The sequence below is a fragment of the Heloderma suspectum genome, chromosome 1 (assembly GCF_057233095.1).
Source record: "Heloderma suspectum isolate Gila_16-S chromosome 1, 16-S_ref, whole genome shotgun sequence".
Classification (NCBI taxonomy): Eukaryota; Metazoa; Chordata; class Lepidosauria; order Squamata; family Helodermatidae; genus Heloderma; species Heloderma suspectum.
Window position 1 is genome coordinate 82,732,982 of NC_139458.1, and position 16,926 is coordinate 82,749,907.

A 16,926-nucleotide genomic window follows, 5' to 3' on the forward strand; every position below is an offset into this window, starting at 1 on the left:
AAGTTATAATTTGACTGAGGGGGCTTTGCCCAGAGGCTAGTACCTATGGGCATGGAATATTCTGAAGTCCCTCACTTTTGCTGGATTTCCAAGCTAGGATCTCTGTGACCCAAGGTGCCTATTCACTAACCAAATGAAATTCAATATAGGACTGATATCAGCAGCTACACTAGGTGTAGGTATTTAGTGGAAGTCAGATCAGGCCTCTTCCTGCCCTGCTGCCATCTCTCAGCCAAGCTGGTTGAGCACATATCATTGAGCACATATTTGCAAGCAGAAGGTCCCAGGTTCAACCTCTGGCTTCTCCAAGTAGGGCTTGGAAAGACTGCTGTCTGAAATCCTGGAGAGCTGCTGCCCGTGAGGGTAGACAGTACTGAGCTAGATGGATCGATAGTCTGACTCGGTATAAGGCAGCTTCCTCTGTACTCCGGAGTAGCAAAAGAAAAGATGGAAAAGGCAGTAGGGAACAACTGACATTTCTAAGATGTACCACCAGTGCTATTTGGGCTCCACGCAAAAGGAAACTGATTACAGAAATATTTTCAGTGTCTGTGTCACTGGTAACAAAATCCTCCAAGACAGTAGCATTAGATAGCGGAACTTTTGATGCACCATCTCCCGCCTATTGACTATAGCAGGGGCGGGCAACTTGTAGCCCCCCAGATGTTTTGGCTTACCACTCTCATGAGCTCTAGCCAGCATAGTCAGTGGTGAGGGATGATGGGGGCCAGGATCACAGCCTGATACTGTTGACACTGACTGACAGCAATGGCTCTCCAGGGTCTCGGGTAGGATTCCTTCTTAGTCTTAACTGGAGATACTGGAGATCAAACCTGGGACTTCTGCATGCAAAGCCTGAGTTTTACCACTGAGCTATGACGTTGTAGGCCAAAACATCAGGAGGGCCACAAGTTGCCCATCCCTGGACTATAGAGTTAGTTTATTTTTATATATATATATATATATATATATATATATATATATATATATATATATATTTCCACTACACCTCCCACTCCCCCATATATATATGTACTCACAGTCCAGGAAACACCACTTGGGGGACAGCTTCTGGCATGACAGTGTCTTTGGTTTGGCTCCATCCCCTTCCTGCATCAAAATAAGCAGGAAGAATCAGGTCTTCCAAGTCCTTTTCCATCTGGGCCCCACTTTCATAATTTTTTTTCTGGCTTCTACCTACACAAAGAGCTCAGGTGGACCAAATATGTTTGTTTTGGCAGAAACAGGTAGGCACAGAGCTAGAGCACACAGATATGGCTCAACACAGGTGCAGTGAAATTCACCGGACAGATACTGATGCAAGCTCATCATGCATGACAGAGGAAGGGGGAATGAACAGGCTGCCAGCAAAGGACAGAGGCAGAAGATACACACCTGAGGAAATAGGCTCTGAATAGTGGAAGGGCATGGAGGGAAATCCTGTGGAAAGGGAAGGAGCTGGGTTATCACAACAGTTATGATGTGCATGCATCTCTCCCATAGGAATCTGCAGGACGCCCTCACACACTCTTGAGCAGCCAGCCTCCATTGTACCCATATTAGACTGTGTAATGCAATTAGTCTGTGGGCCTACAAGCCACTGTAGGCAAATGGTCCTTTGCTGGACAAAGGATGAAGTGTGGTAAAAAGATTCCGAAGGAGGGGAAAAAGAAACAAGAAGCAGCTATAACAGAAGCCCTGGTGCAGTCGTTTCACAACAGACATCAGGCTATGCCATTCCCGCCCAGGTGGAACAATTTAACCTCTGTTGCTTCCTATAATTGTCTTTTTGATGAGAATAAAGCTGGAGAGGTTCAGGTTTCTTCCACACTGAACATTATCTACATCCAGTGCTGTGTGCTTCGTTACCTGGCTGACACCTACGTGCTGGACAAAGGATGGATCCGAAACGTAGGGAAGGAAGAGAAAGCAGCCGGTGGTTGCTTACGGAAAACTGAACCACCATCTCATTTCCTTTGTAATCAACTCTAGAGTGTGGCCTTCTCCATGAATTCACTTGGTTCAGCCAAAGCAGGAAGCCAGCAGGATTTCCCAGCTAAACGAAATTTGGTGGATTATTTATGCAGACTTGGCAGGGTAAAGCACACACTCCTGTCAGAACTCAAGGCAGCACGGTACTGAGCTTTTGGATTAAGGAAGAATAGAAATCCATGTAAACACCAGGCAAAAGTCCCTGCTGATTGAAATTCTCTCCAGGTTTGAGGAATGAGTCAGTTATTACTTTGCAAAACATTTGTTACAAACAGAACTAAATCTTTCTATTTGGAATATTTTTCCAGCCATATTAAGCTACATGGGAATTACTTTGCACTTGCTTCCCCCACCCCCCACTCCAAACAGTTACCTCCTTGATTATACCAGGAGCAACTACTTATTTATTTGTTATGGATATTTATGTACTCCCCTTCAATCAAATTCCCAGGGTAGCTTACAAAGAATACTCTACTTCCCTTTTGCCAAACCTATACTGCACACAATGTCCAGCTTTATTACTCCTAGTTTGGTTCATGCATTCCCCTTTTGAAAATGGTAGGTTACAGCTATCCCACATTTCTTTGATTGGGTATGTGAGAAATAGCAGTCTAGACCAGGGGTTGAACCTCAGGCCGATGGGACAAACCCAGCCAGCCTGGGGTCCCAATCTGGCCCTCTGGGGTTCCCCATGTGGCCATACCCCATTTCCCTTTCCCTCCAACAGCAGTTTGCTGGTTTCCCAGCTTTTGCACATTCTTCCCCCATTCTAAAAGGTTGAAATGTTTCTCCTAAGGTTGAATTACTGTCAGTATGAGCTTTAAAATATGGTGATATTTTTGGTCTGGCCCTTTTGCCTCTGGCCATGCCCGCCACTGGAATTCACCCCTGAGAACATCTTGAAATTGAATTTGGGTTAAAAGAAGTTCAACACCCCTGGTTTTGACTCTGAACCTAAGCAAAGGAAAATAACTTCCTGTTGCTCTGCATGCCATGACTTGGGAGCAGGGGTAACTACTGCTGTTCGGTCAAGCATTACACTTCATACTAGGAGTAATTACCACTGGGGAAGTATGGATGCGATAGTGGTAGGAGTATTCCAGTGCTATGCCACTTAAACAGTAGCAAAATTATAGCAGAGTTTCACCCTCCCTTTCTTCCAAGAGCTTTTGTAGCATCTCACCTCCTGAAGCCTCTCAATGTGGGTCCGGCATAACTCCAGGTCACTGTCTCCTGGCACAACAATAATTCCCAGGGGCACAGCTGAATGGTGAAAACATACAGTCAGCAAACATCATTCAGTCTGCTAAGCATATTTGTGAAATATTCACTGAGCAGAAGCTAGGAGACAATTCTAGCGCAGCCCACATGTGATGCAGTGATTTTAAGCACCTTACCACTTCACAATGCTCATAGGAAACTGTTTGTCTGAAAGCAGCTCCTGGACAAAATTGCTGTGCCAGGGCTGGCCCAACCCTTAAGCACAGCGAGGCAGTTGCCTCAGGCAGCAGTTGCCAGGAGGTGGCAGCAAGTGTTTGAGGAGAGAGCGGTCACTTTCCCACACTGCCTTGTCATGACCAAATGTGTACAACTATAAATTAGGGGCCTCAAGTCCCCAGAATGTTCTCACAGGCTGCTTTATTCCCTTATCTAAACAGGCACCAGCTGCCTGGGTTAAGAAGCCGACTACTCACAGGCCTCCTTGAGCTTCTCCTTGTCGTAGTGAAGCGCCTCATAGTCGTGCATGCCAATTCGGCTTACGCGGATTCTCAGCCGTTCTGGAATTGGCTGCTGACTGCTGGCATAGCAGGAAGGAAAAGTGATGGGAGAGTTAGGGCTGAACCACTAAAAGGGGACAGGCGACGTTATTGTGTAGGGAAGGGAACAACGGAGGGAGCTATGGGCTGGCAAAATCCCAGAAGGTGACCGAAATGCTCCTTAATAACCAGCTATTAGGAGCATTATTATATATTATTTTAAGCATATATCTCCTTGTGGACCAGAATTCAAAGCAGCAGTTGTATCCCGTGTACCCAACTCCCACCAGAGATAACAGGTCCTTCAAAAAGCAGAGGAAACACTAAAACCAAAAGGCCACTCAGGACATCCCTGTGCCTACATGACTTTTCTCCCATAGCACTTGCCCTACCACCATCCTATACTTACAGTGCAAACAGGCCAAACAGAAGGGAGCCATGACCCCTGGCCTCCTTGAGAATGTTCTTTTATGTGATATTAACAGAATTTTGCAATTGAGTCTCATGGACAATGCAGTCAGGCAAGAGACCGGTGTAGGCTCCACACTGGAGCAGAGTTGAAGAGGTTAATGTTGCCACTTTAGCACTGGGACACCACATGCCAAATGGAAACACAACAAGCAACTGTGTAGATGTACTCTGGGTAAGAGCCTAAGCCTGCCTAGAAGGGTATGAATGTTTAGGGAGGCACAGATTTCTCCCAGGTCTAGCCCTTTCAGTAGGCCATGAATGTGCTAGTAATGCACTATTGGAAGCTGTGTGCCCAAGATAATGTGATGTCTGGGAATCATTTCCACTCCCCTCCCTCCACAAAATGGGGCACTGAAGGAATTTTATTTCCTGTAAACTTCTGTGGGCTGACATGACCCTGCTTCCTCCATCCATCTTTCAAGTGTTTCCTAGGATAAGGCCAGATAAAACGATTTTAAATAGAGGGTTATCTTTTCAGGGTGGGGGGAGAGGGAGCTGAGTCTTCAGTGTTCTCTGCACTTCAGAAGATTCAATACAGCACAGTTACATTGTTTGTAGAGATTTTAATTCTGTCGGATTTCATTAAATGTTATACATCTTACGATTTTATAGTATTAGAACTGGATTTTTTTTATAGTAGTCCAGCACAAACCTTTGAGATATAACAGGATAGAAATCCAACTGAACTAAACTCAAGCAAAGCTTGAGATCACAACAGGTGCTCCTGCTAAAGGAACAGGAAGCTGCAAAGTCAGCAAGGCAGAGGCCCACTGCAGTGTCAAGGTTTATACTTCCAACAGGTGGAGCCACCTTTGTCTCTTGTACCAAAGCCTCGGGGATGGCCCCCGGGTCAGGTAGAACGTACTCGTTAAGCAGAGGCATGGAATTGCGCCTCTTGGTCTTCTGCACCATGTTGGCCTGATTGCGCAGGGAAATGTGGATACAGGAAGAACCCAGCTTGCAGGGCTCTCCATCCACTTGCATGGGGATGGCCTTGGATGTGGTGAGCAGCACCTCCCGGCATTGGTGCAACCGCTCTCCATGGCCGCCCACCTGCAGTGCTGCCTGCAAAAGAAAGAAGAGCATGAAGGACAACTGGTACCCAACATCAGCAGATCATGCGTGAATTGAACTTGGGTTCCAAAATGGTTTCGGTTCAATCTACTAGGAAGAAGCAGTAAAACGGGACAATGGGGTCTCTTTTTGCAATGCAAATTGCCAGCACTGGGCTCCCAATCTGGATCAGGACCTTAACGTCAGGTTAATCCTTTGTGGTCCCGATCTGGATGGGTCCCCTGTGCTAGCAATTTGCACTGCAAAAAGAGATCCCATTGAAACCTAAATAAATAAAATGTCAATTTAAAAAAGGACAGCAGGGGCCAAGGGATGTGCCCATGGGGGACCCCAGCTTTACATGGAGATTCTAGGAAATGATCCTGGGACCTTATAGAATAGTAGAGTAGTAGGGTTGGAAGGGGACCACAAGACCATCAGTCCAACCCCATGCATACTAACTGTGTGTTCTGTCACAAGGTATGTACAAGGAGCCCTTCAAGGACTTGAACCTGCAACTGCAGAAGCCGAATGCACAATGCTTGCAACAGATAGTTCCTCCAGACAAGCCGATGGTGGTGTGACAGACAGAGAGGTCACCACTATTCTTGTCAACTAATTAGGCTTAGCGCAGGAATGGGAACCTCTGGTCCACAGGACTAACATGGCCCATGAGAGGTCCCCTTCCAGCCTGCCAGTTTCTCTGCCTTATCCCTGATGGGCGATGGCATTTCCCTACTCCCCACCCACCCTGCATTTAGGCTTTTTAAAAGTCTCCACTGGGGGCTTTTAAAAGGCCGAACTGCAGTGAGCGGGGGGGTGGGGGGGACATTTTCAGGTGGGGTGGCTGCTGTGGAAGGGAGACCTAACTCTCCCTTCCCCAGCATTGCTGCTACCCCCCTTGAAAAACCACCCCTCGCCCACCGAAATAAGCACAGTAGGGGTGTGTCTCTGTGTGAATGGGGTTTGGAGTCTGGGCAATCATGTTGCAGTGTCACATACCAGCAGTGGGCCCCCACCCACTGCTAGCATGGGGCCTCAGATATGCTTGCTTGAAACCAATTCAGCCCTTGGGCTGAAAAAGGTTCCGCATCCCTGGCTGCTCAGTGACTGCTCAGTTACAGCATTTCTACATGAGGCTTTTATTGCACACTTGTGATTGGTCACTCACGGAAGTTTGCAGATCCTTCACATGACACTGTCAGCCTCTGGCACTTTCTAACCTTTATCTGGCTTTAAAAAGATCAGGGATAATGCAGTAATAAATGTTAATCCACTTTAATGGCCATGTGAAATTGTGCAGTTCTGCTATAACACAGCGCCATCTAGTGACTGTATAATGAAACATGTAGAACGTGCAGACAAAGGAAGTCCTGGAAAAAAAGCACGTGTCAGCCCATGTAAGGAGCCGATCTCAATCCCACAAAGAATCCAGAAGCAAAGGCTCCAGTAAACTGCGGGACAAAAAGCTTTGTGTGGAGAAGCCCTCAGACTTTTGGGGGGTGATATCCAAAGGTGTTACAGAGGTCAGGATTGCCTGTTGTCCCAGGGAGACGCTGCCCTAGATGCTTAAAAAGGACACAAAGGGAATGAGGTAGTGAGTCTACTTATGGGTACTATGGGCCATTTCTTGCACCTGATTCATCAACCATCAGTGGCTGGGATGACTTACCAGGGATGTCATGGTGAAGCCAATGACCTCAAGGCAACCATCATCATGGCGCTGGGGCTCAAAGTCATGGTGTTCTCCGGGGTTCCCCCAAGGCATGGTGCCTGCACAGTACCTGCACATGGACAGGAGGGAGGAAAGTGCTATTGGGGACAGATGGTAGCAGGACTTAAATCCTGGCCCATGGAAATCAGAGGGAGAGTCAGAGAAAGTGAAACAGAGATTAGAATGCTCTGTGCCTCTCTGGCAGTGAGGGTAATCTCTCACCTTGGAATGTTTAGGAAGACGAGACACTGAGGCTTCAGATCTTGGATTTTGGGTGTCAGGTCCGTCCCATCACACTAATGAAAAAAGGCAACAGTCACCTGCCAAGGTTGGCTGCAACAGGGAAGAACCTCCTCTCTCATAATACTAAAACTTGGGGTCATCCCATGAAACTGATTGGTGGGAGATTCAGGACAGATAAAAGGAAGTCCTTCGCATATCACACAGTTAAACTATGGAATTCCCTACCACAAACTGTTGCGATGGCCACTGATTTGGATGCCTTTAAAAGGGGTTTAGGCAAATTCATGGCAGATAAGGCTCTCACTGGCTACTAGTCATGATGGCTATGTACTAACTCCAGTATCAGAAACAGTGTACCTCTCAATACCAGTTCCTGGGGAACATGAGCAACAGGGTGCTGTTGCACTCATGTGCTATTTGTGGGTTTTCCACAGGCAGCTGGTTGGCCACTGTGTGAATGCTCGACTAGGGGGACCCTTGGTCTGATCCAGCATAGCTCTCCTTATGTTTGTATAAGCTCCAATGCTTTCTCCATCCTCATTTGGGGGAACCATCTCCCATTTGGGGGAACCAAATTCTCAGTGCCTCTCAAGAAAAGAGACCCTTTCTGAGGATAACGTGTCTCTCAAATGCGTTTCATAGTAACGACTGAGCCAGTAATCTTCTCTCATCAATGCCCTCGAAGAACCCATCAGCTCCATAACACACTCACCACCACCTTGATGTGTTTTGCTAAGTCTTTGGAGCTCCCCATGAGGAAATCAGAGAATGCCGTCTGCGAGCAGAAAAGAAACCAAGTTAGCACACGGAGGATGACCCCGCACTAGCCCAACCCAAACCTAAGCAGAAGCAGAAAAGGCAGATGTAATTTTTGTGAACCAACCAGAGAGCTTTGGCTATGGGGCAGTATAGAAATATAAGAAATGAATAAATGATTGATGGATTACAATAAATGTAATAATGTAGCAAGTGCCAACACATCAAGATACTCCTGCCTGCTCCCTGCTTCACTGACACTGTGCCTGGTTCCAACTACACTAAAAACGAGAGTGCACACTAGAGTACAGATTCTGATGCACACTTGACTTGGGTAAATCTGAAAGTGCATATGTGACCTTGGTGTAATATCAAGACTCCCTTCTCCTAGGTTGCATCTAGTGCTGAGGTGAAAATGTCCCCCCCTTTCAAAGCCCCATCCACAAGCCAGAAAAGGGGGGGGCATCCTTTTCAGCTGTTGTGGGATGACGGCAAGCTTACATTTAAAGTAACAAGGGAGGAGAACCACCACCACTTTCCCCAGTAAGCCCCATGTATCTGAAAAGAACACCCAGAATTTTTTTCCCTTTTGCCCACGACCTCCACTTCCCAAATTTTTGTAGAAAAAGTGTCATGTGGAACATTTGGCTCAGGACTAGTCGAATCTGAGTTTTCAAACTGCTGTTCTTGACACAGCCTTGATAATGCTTTCTGTCTATATACCAATAAACCAGCATTTCTCCCTCTTCCCCCCGCCCTGCCCCCAAACGCTGGCAATGCCCATCATTCCTCACTTGCTCTGCTCTGTAGATTTTCAATTCTGACAAAACATTTAAACATGAATTCCTCCATAGGTATCATTTCAAAAGCATGCCTCCAATGAGATAACATTACAGTGGGACCTGCCCTGAGATGCTATACTTGTTATAGTGAATGACTTTCTGGGGATTTTGAAAACAAGGCAGCAATTGTTGATAGGCACATGACAGAACATCCTGATGAACTTACCCCAGCATAGAACATTTTATTCCGAAATCGGCTGTTAAATTTCTCTGGATTGGCCTCTGAAGAAAGAAATTAATTATCGGTCACTTGTTCTCAGGAAGCAAAGTCCCTCCCCACTCCCGCTCCAGGGCAGCAGTTCATTTTCAGCGTCACCTTCTCTATATGCACACCATCCCTATTAGAAAAAAATCAGTAGAAAAGCAATCTGCAAAGATGACCGTCCCTCAGCACAACGCAGGGGGCTGGTGCTAGTTCAGCATTAACAATAAAATGTACCTTTACCCCAGGGGTGGGCAACTTGTGGTTCTCCAGATGCTTTGATCTACAACTCCCATCATCTATCACCGTTGGCTATGTTGGCTAGAGATGACAGGAGTTGTAGGCCAAAATATCTGGAGGGCCACAAATTGTCCACCCTTGCTTTACCCCTTCTGTTGTACAGAAAGACATTCACACTACTTCCAAGCCAACTGCCTTCAGTTCATTGTCATTTTGCTCTCCCTCCCCACATCTGGGCTTATTAGGCAGGTTACAATCCTTCACCTTCAGCTCATCACCTCCAGAAACTAAAGGTGCTGTTTTTGGAGAGCAGCACTGCCCCCCTTGCCCCAAATACACACAAAATTTGGTGCTCTGTGAGCATCAGCCACATCCTGTATTTGTTGCCATTTACCTCGGGACTCATGGAATTCCAGCGTCACCCGAGCATCAAAACCAAGGCTGAAATAATTGTTGAAGACATCAAGAGGGAGCTGAAACAAACAAAAAAAGAGCACTAAGCCTGAGAGTGATGAGAGTGAGTTGACTTTTCAACTAGTCTATAGATACCTGGATGTAACTAAGCAAGCAAAGTAGAACTCAGTGAATGCAAGTTCTCCTCCCTATGAGGTGACAGATGGGAAGAAATGGCAGCTACGTGATAAAAGTCCTCGGTCAATCAAGTGCCATGAATATCATGGGAGTGAGAGGGGCCTTCTATGCATCTACGGTCCTATAACAAGACGCTTTCCAACCAGCTTGTTTTATGTTTTTTCTGCTTGTGTTGTTACTTGAGCAGGTATGGATACTAGATGGGATGAATCAGGTTTCTATGAAGAGAGGTACAAAGATGCCTTCTTCCTTTAAGAGCTATTAAAATCTCCTCTTCATTCATTGATTGTATAGAAGTGAAGCTCTGGATTTCTCCATGGGAATACCCTACTGCACCACATCTTATGTCATGCTTGTGGTTTCCAAAAGGTTCTATGTTAAGAAAGCACTCAACTTAGACCCACAATGATTCTATGCCTGTAGAAGGACCATCTCAGAGCCAAACTAGGTGTTTCACACATATGCATGTAACATTAAAAAGGGCTATTGTGATAAACAGGAACATCCGCTTCCAGAAAGTGACAAGAGGCCTGCCATTTCCCCACTCTAATTCTCCCCACTCCGAAATTCCACATGCATGTTTTCCTGTATTTAGAACTCCGGTAGGAGAGTAGGGAGCTCTTTTGAGAGGGCAAATTGAAGCAGGGAAATCGAAGCTGGGGAAAGGGTTAAAGACCCCCGCCCCCCAATGCACACACACACACTCCATTTCTCCATTCCAGATGACCCCTTTGGGAGTGGCTTTTCCTGTTCAAAAGGAGCTATTGCAGTAATTTGTACCCATCTTCAGATTCGGCCCTCAAATAATATACTTTGTTTAGGGGTGCACAAATTACTCCCTTAGGCCAGTTTTTCTGGACCCAACATACAGATTTCAGTGGAAACTGTCAGTCCTGATGGATTATGGATTATGCCATTGCACTGCCATACCTCATGTATTTATAACTTAAGCAGGCCCTGCACATTTGTACTTTATAAATCCCATGATGCAGTGTAACTGTGAGTCATCTGTGGCTACTGCACATTATGAGTGTGCAGACCTACAGCATATAAAACTCTGATGAAGTGCAACTCTGAGCAAAATAAGCATGTACAAAAACAATACAAAGCATCTACATGGCAACTGTTTACACTTTTGACCTATGGTAGTAGGTCTAACAGGGAGGATTTCAGTAAGCCTGACTGCAATTTAATGCAGAACTTTAAATTTGCCCTATGTTTCACTTTTAGTGGAATTCAGCAGGAACCCTTCTTATGTCTAACAATACATTAATGTCTGTTTTTAAGGTTAGAAGCAGATATTGCAGATTCATGGGAATATCTCATGGTTTACTTTTTTACATAACACAAATTGATCATTTTTGCCATTTTCTGCTTCCCATCCATGTTCAGAGTCTACTTTTTCACAGTTATGTGACTTGATTACTTACCCACAGAAAATATCCATTAAGAATAGTAAGGGTACTTTTTTTTTCCTGCTATAACACATAACATTTCTCATTATATTTAGAGAATTTGTTCTTATATCTGACCCACTATGAAAGAAACCACAGAGAGGCATATTGAGCGTTCTTCTTTGGGGGTGGCAGTTGATCTAAAAGTGTAGGATATTAACATTGTGTTTAGTGCTGATGGTGTTGTGGGGTCACCTTGTCCGTAGCCGTCTCGTCCTTCTCTTCAGGATTCGCCTCAGGATTTGGCTCCACCTGTAGATTCCAGCGGTCAAGCTGCACAATCTCCCCCTCTTCTACATGTGATAGGATCTTTGACAAGGGTTCATCTGTGTAACCCTGTGGGTTGAGATGTTCTCCATGAGGGACTGAGGCAAGATAGTGAATACATGTTACTTCCACTAAACATCAAAGTAGACTTACTCACAGTATTGACCTGGAACTCAGTCAAGTATTGAATTGGCAAAATCTTACCCCACCCCAGTTCAGTGTTCTTGCCAGGTCATTTCCTGTCCCCAGAGGAAGGATGGCCACAGGAGGTGGAGGGTTCAGGCGTAACTGGTCCAAGATGGAGAGGATCCATCCCACCTATTCAGCCAGGAAAGACATCAGAGATTCAGACAGAAATTCTGCTGGAAGTTTGCGGTGCCCATGCTTTTGCTTCTGCCATTGACGGTATTTCCTACACATACCACCGTTGACCAACTCCAAAAAGCAGCAAAAGGGAAGGAGCTAAGTAGTGGTGGAAGGCCACATGGGTGGTTAGGCCATCACCTACATGTTCCCAATTAATCTGGCCTGGAAATGATTAGTCAAAACCAAGCAAAAAGTATATCTGTGAATAATAAGGACTGGCGGCAAAGCAGCTCATGGCTTAGATCATAGTGATATTGAATGGACACAGCAGGATAATGGTACTTAAAGCAGTCACCCAGCTGACAGACCCTGGCCCACCAGCCATTCTAAAAACCCATTAATATAGATGGTGTTCACAGATACTACTACCTCTAGCATGTTATTCAGCTAGCATCTTAGCTGAAGAAGGACCACAGTACAACTTGGGACATGTAATCCTAGATGATTACAGCTGCATTATAAATCTGGGTGGACCCATACATCTCATATGAAGGACCAATGGGCACAGATCCAAATTTTGCTTCTAGTGCATAACTCCATCCCTTCATAGCACTAAAGGGATGCATCTCATCAAGCACTAAAGGGATCAATGGTCACTTACCGTACCATCTCCTCCACAGGCCAGGATCCGTAGGTTGTGCACTTTACGATACATCTCCAGCCTGTGCAAAACCCAGAAGGAGTGGCAGTTAAAAGGGAAGAGTGGAATGAGCAGTGTAAATCACAACCCTATCCATCAGACAAAAATTCATCGGGGGTGAACCTCATTTCCATAGAACCTTTTGGAAATGTAGATTTACGGTGTAAAGCAAAGAAGCTGAGTAAGAACCAAATGGAACACATTCATCTTTAGAACCATTCCTGAGCCTGGCAGAACAATCAGTGTCTTCATTCCGCTGGAGGAAGCTGAATGCCCAAGTCACAGAAGGGAGGCACTGGGAAGGACTGTGCTTTGGATTATGTAGCTTAGATCTCTGGGTATTACCTCCTGGGTCTCAGCTCAAAACTGTTAGGCTCTCCTTCTTCCAAGAGGCGAAGAGAGGGCTGGTTAGAAGATGCAATTAAAGTAGTTAATTTTAGTGCTGTGCTTAGTGCTAAAAGCTAGTGCAATAGCTAGAGCATTGTGTTGGATCTGGGAAATCCAGGTTCAGCCGTAAAAATTTGCTGGGTCACTTGGCAGAAGTTATTCTCTCAGCCTGATCCACCTCACAGGGTTGTTTATTCCATCCATCCCATTCTTTTCTTTAAACTCAACCAGTGATATTTCACAGTATGTCAGGGAGTATGAGTAGCACTGGTTGAAAAGCCTTGGTTGAGATAGCTAAAAGGGGCCATGGCTCAGGAGGTAGAGCAGCTGGTTTGCATGCAGAAGGTCCCAGGTTCATTCCCCAGGATCTCCAGGTAGGACTAGGAAGGAACTCTGCCTGAAATCCTAGAGAGTTGCTGTCCGCAATATTGGGCTAGATGGATCAAGGATATGACTCGTTATAAGGCACCTTCCTATGTTCCTAGTAGCTTAATATGGTGCTCCCAGCGGTGTCCCATCCAGGTCCACACCTGCTTAGCTTCAACAGTGCCACAACATCAGGTGCTCCCAAGAACATTCCCAAGTGCCACTCTGACCTTCTTTGAAGAAGGACAGCATGCAAATGTTATACAGAGTACAAGGGGACTTTCCCAGGGATTTCAGTCCTGTGTCAGCTGGAAATGAGGCAGTGCTACTGGGATGAGACTAAGACTCTTCTGAAGTGCTACTCACGCCTCTTTGGGGCCTCCTTGGCTGAGATCAAAAACTTGTCGAGGGTTGAGGTACCACATAAATGACTGGAATATCTTTGTTCCCTAAAAGTACAGAGAAAGAAAAAAGAGTCATGAAAATAGGAAACAAGCTGCGGAAGGTCTGAAGCTAAAAGATGAATGGGTTGGCATATGAAAAGGCTGGAATGGTAGAAAAATAAGCCTACCTGATTCCCACCACTCTTGGGATTCACAAACACCAGCAGTGGCTTCATGAGAGGTGCTGGGATGGGCTTGATGACAAAGGGTTTCCATCGCCCTTCCTGCAAGAGATGGCCAAAACTATGAGTGCCAAATGAAGAAATATGCGTTCTTGTCCATGGGGTTTAGGGATTTTTGTAGGACCCAGATGCTATGACCACTAAGTCCCACATTATGCTATTGAAACACATTGTGCAAAATTGGACAAGTATTAATGACTTAATGCTCCATGCCCCCTCTGCCAGCCTGCTCTCTTGCCCGCATGAAATCCATGCCCTCACCTGCATGCAATTCCTGGTCACCTACAGCTTCCAGGCTGGTGTTTAAACACAGGGCTGCAATATCTATATTTGATTTTGGCTTTAATGTTTGTAAATTAAACAAGCAATGTTGATGAGAACAATTATATTTTAATTAAAAGGTGTTTCTCTTCCACCTTCTCCAGCAAATTAACAACATTCACAAGTGATGCACTGGAGTATAAAAAGAATTAGCCTATTGTCTAATACTTTCTCTGTCTCTTTCACAGCCCAGGCAACTCTTCACTTTGCTCTTTACACCCTTCCAGTTCTCAGCCCTCCTCCACCATAGCCCTAACCTCTGACCTCAGGCCCCTTCTTGCTGGATTTCCGCTTGAACGATGTCCTCTTTTTTTTCTTACTTGACTTTAGTGGGTTCTAGAGGGGAGAGAGAGAGAGAGAGAAGCCATATAAGTGAGGAGTCAATTTAAATGATTTAGAGACAAAAGAAACCTGAAGGGCAACATACTTGGGGATGCCGGACCCGCAGAATCCAGGTGGGAGGAATGACAACGGCAGCATGTGCCCCTAGCGAGCAGGGCTCCTCAATGTGCTGCAGCATGAAGCATGAAACTTTACTGTGATACTGAAAGGGAAGTACAAGAACAGAGCCACTTAGTGCCTACAGCAGTCAAGGTCTTCCATGCATTCACTTGGTCTATGCGTGTACCAGAATGAGTGGGAATCAGTGGTAAATTGCTAAGGTGGTGGAATGGAATGTACCAATTCAGAATGCACGTGCATGCGGGGAGACTTTTTAATGCCCCCTTCATTAAAAAAACCAAAAAAACCTTGTGCCTAGTAGAAAACTAGCATAGCAGGATGGGCTAGAAAGGCAAAGTGCTTCTCCTTGCTATGTTAGCTTTTTATAAGGAGAAGAATTAAAGAAGTAGCATCCTCCGCCTGCAGTCCTAGTGAACTAAGAGATTTCCCATTGTTCCAGTCCTACCAACCTGCAAAAGACATTCTTGGGAAAGTCAGAAGAAGGAAACGGATGTAGTGAGCACCCAAAGTGCTGGACTTCAGCATTTGAGTTGCAGTTTCAACCTCGCGTGCCCCCCCCCGCCACACACACACTGGATGAACCTCAGGAAGTTGGTATCTCCCCACCTCAGTTACTAATTTGTAAAATGGGGACAATAAAGTAAGCTTCTCTCACTGGCCCATTTGTGAGGATGAATGACACAATATTAGAAAGCATAAGTAAAAGAAAAATCATGATGCAAATGCTAGTAATAAAGTGGCAGAGGCTTCAGTAAGGAACCCTTCAATACTTATGAAAGTGAGGGAAGAGAGGCAGAGGCACACATGTCTAGAAAGGGATGGCAATTTAGCCAACAGGTACATGCTGCACTCACTGCTTGCTTACACCAGGAACAGCTGATGGCTACTATCTCCTTGCTGTGAAAGGCAAATTTCTGCTGGAAACCCTGCACACACACAGAGAGAAAGGAGAAAGAATGGGTGTCACTTCTAGTTTCTTTTTATACCTCAATGAGAAGCTCATGGTCCGTTCAGTAACAACACCTTAGAGACTACTACATTCATTGAAATATGAGCTTTTTCTAGACAGATGTCCTTCATCAGACAGGTGACCCTTGCCACAATAACATTCTTGTGTTATAGTCTTTATAGGACCAGTTATTTCTGTTATTTTTCTTACAACAAACTAACATGGCTATATTCCTGAAAATAATCAAGTAATGGATGCTTAATCATAAAAAAAAGTTAGTGAGATGTAGCTATGAATCTCAATTATGTTAAGGATGATTAGATATCTCCTGTTTCTTGTTCGGCAACAGCTTGAGAAAAAAATGAAGTCACAGAAGTCATAAGAACAAAGAAAAACAGTATCGTCTCCCTTCAATGGGGACTGCTTTACTAGCACTAGTCGTGTAAGAATCCCAGAAGAAACTATAGATTTCTTGACCTGATAAGTCCTTTGCACACCCCAAATCCAACTTCATTGTATCTCCAAGCTAAGCACATGAATGCATGTGCACTGACACACACACACACACACAGAGTTTTTTCTCACCTTTCCACATTGTCGGCATTTCCCTTCCTGGCGTCTCCTGTGTACCCAATGATGCCGAACGATAGTAGGCTACAGAAAAAAATGTGAACAGGTTCAGGAAGAAAACAAAGACGACACACATACATGGCCCCCTGAGCACACATCATAGCTGAAGCCCCCAAAACAACTTAGATATCTAGAACAGAATCATAGAATCATAGAATAGTAGGGTTGGAAGGGGCTTATAAGACCTATAGAGTCATGCTTCACCTCCCCCTTCCTGATTTAGAACCACTCTCAGAAAGGTAACCTCAAACATTTTATGCTAACTTCCTATTTTTCTGCTCTGTGCTGTTTTACTGTTTATAGGTTTTTATAATTGCATTTAAATTAATTGTTAATGTTTTATTGCTAATTTGTGTTTATTCTTACTTGTAAGCTAGCCCAAGGGCCTTTATATAGAGGCCATGTAGTGGGATAGAAATGCAATCTATCTATCTATCTATCTAGAAGTATTGAGCATAGGACAGAATTTATTAAGTGTTTTTCCTGTTCCTAATGAAAAGTGGAGGCTGCACATGATGCAAATCAGGGAAACAGAGTCAAGTGTTTACTTTTACTTCTTTTCCTGCATTTGTCTCTTAACAAGCCTTGCTGACATAGA

At 45.0% G+C, this 16,926-nt stretch overlaps 1 protein-coding gene across 12 annotated transcripts in view; it reads right to left on the reverse strand.

Moving 5' to 3' along the window:
• DGKZ (diacylglycerol kinase zeta) overlaps window positions 1-16,926 on the reverse strand; it is a 116,598-nt gene that overhangs the window by 25,249 nt on the left and 74,423 nt on the right. For 5 of the 12 annotated variants that reach the window (XR_014790235.1, XM_084850388.1, XM_084850367.1 and 2 more), the window contains 19 exons: window positions 16,284-16,352; window positions 15,604-15,675; window positions 14,715-14,831; window positions 14,552-14,623; window positions 13,913-14,008; window positions 13,708-13,790; window positions 12,550-12,610; window positions 11,787-11,900; window positions 11,511-11,651; window positions 9,665-9,743; window positions 8,995-9,050; window positions 7,943-8,005; window positions 7,210-7,283; window positions 6,946-7,057; window positions 5,086-5,285; window positions 3,687-3,790; window positions 3,176-3,255; window positions 1,396-1,440; window positions 1,041-1,110 (listed from right to left, as the gene is read on the reverse strand). Coding sequence is in view for 8 of the 12 variants with exons in the window: in XM_084850388.1 (XP_084706514.1) it covers window positions 1,041-1,110; window positions 1,396-1,440; window positions 3,176-3,255; window positions 3,687-3,790; window positions 5,086-5,285; window positions 6,946-7,057; window positions 7,210-7,283; window positions 7,943-8,005; window positions 8,995-9,050; window positions 9,665-9,743; window positions 11,511-11,651; window positions 11,787-11,900; window positions 12,550-12,610; window positions 13,708-13,790; window positions 13,913-14,008; window positions 14,552-14,623; window positions 14,715-14,831; window positions 15,604-15,675; window positions 16,284-16,352 (1,708 nt within the window). In the remaining 4 variants the exon portion in view is untranslated. Of the gene's footprint in view, window positions 1-1,040; window positions 1,111-1,395; window positions 1,441-1,869; window positions 2,057-3,175; window positions 3,256-3,686; window positions 3,791-5,085; window positions 5,286-6,945; window positions 7,058-7,209; window positions 7,284-7,942; window positions 8,006-8,994; window positions 9,051-9,664; window positions 9,744-11,510; window positions 11,652-11,786; window positions 11,901-12,549; window positions 12,611-13,707; window positions 13,791-13,912; window positions 14,009-14,551; window positions 14,624-14,714; window positions 14,832-15,603; window positions 15,676-16,283; window positions 16,353-16,926 lie in introns of all 12 variants that reach the window. The other 7 variants (XM_084850377.1, XM_084850315.1, XR_014790238.1 and 4 more) reach the window with 5 other exon arrangements.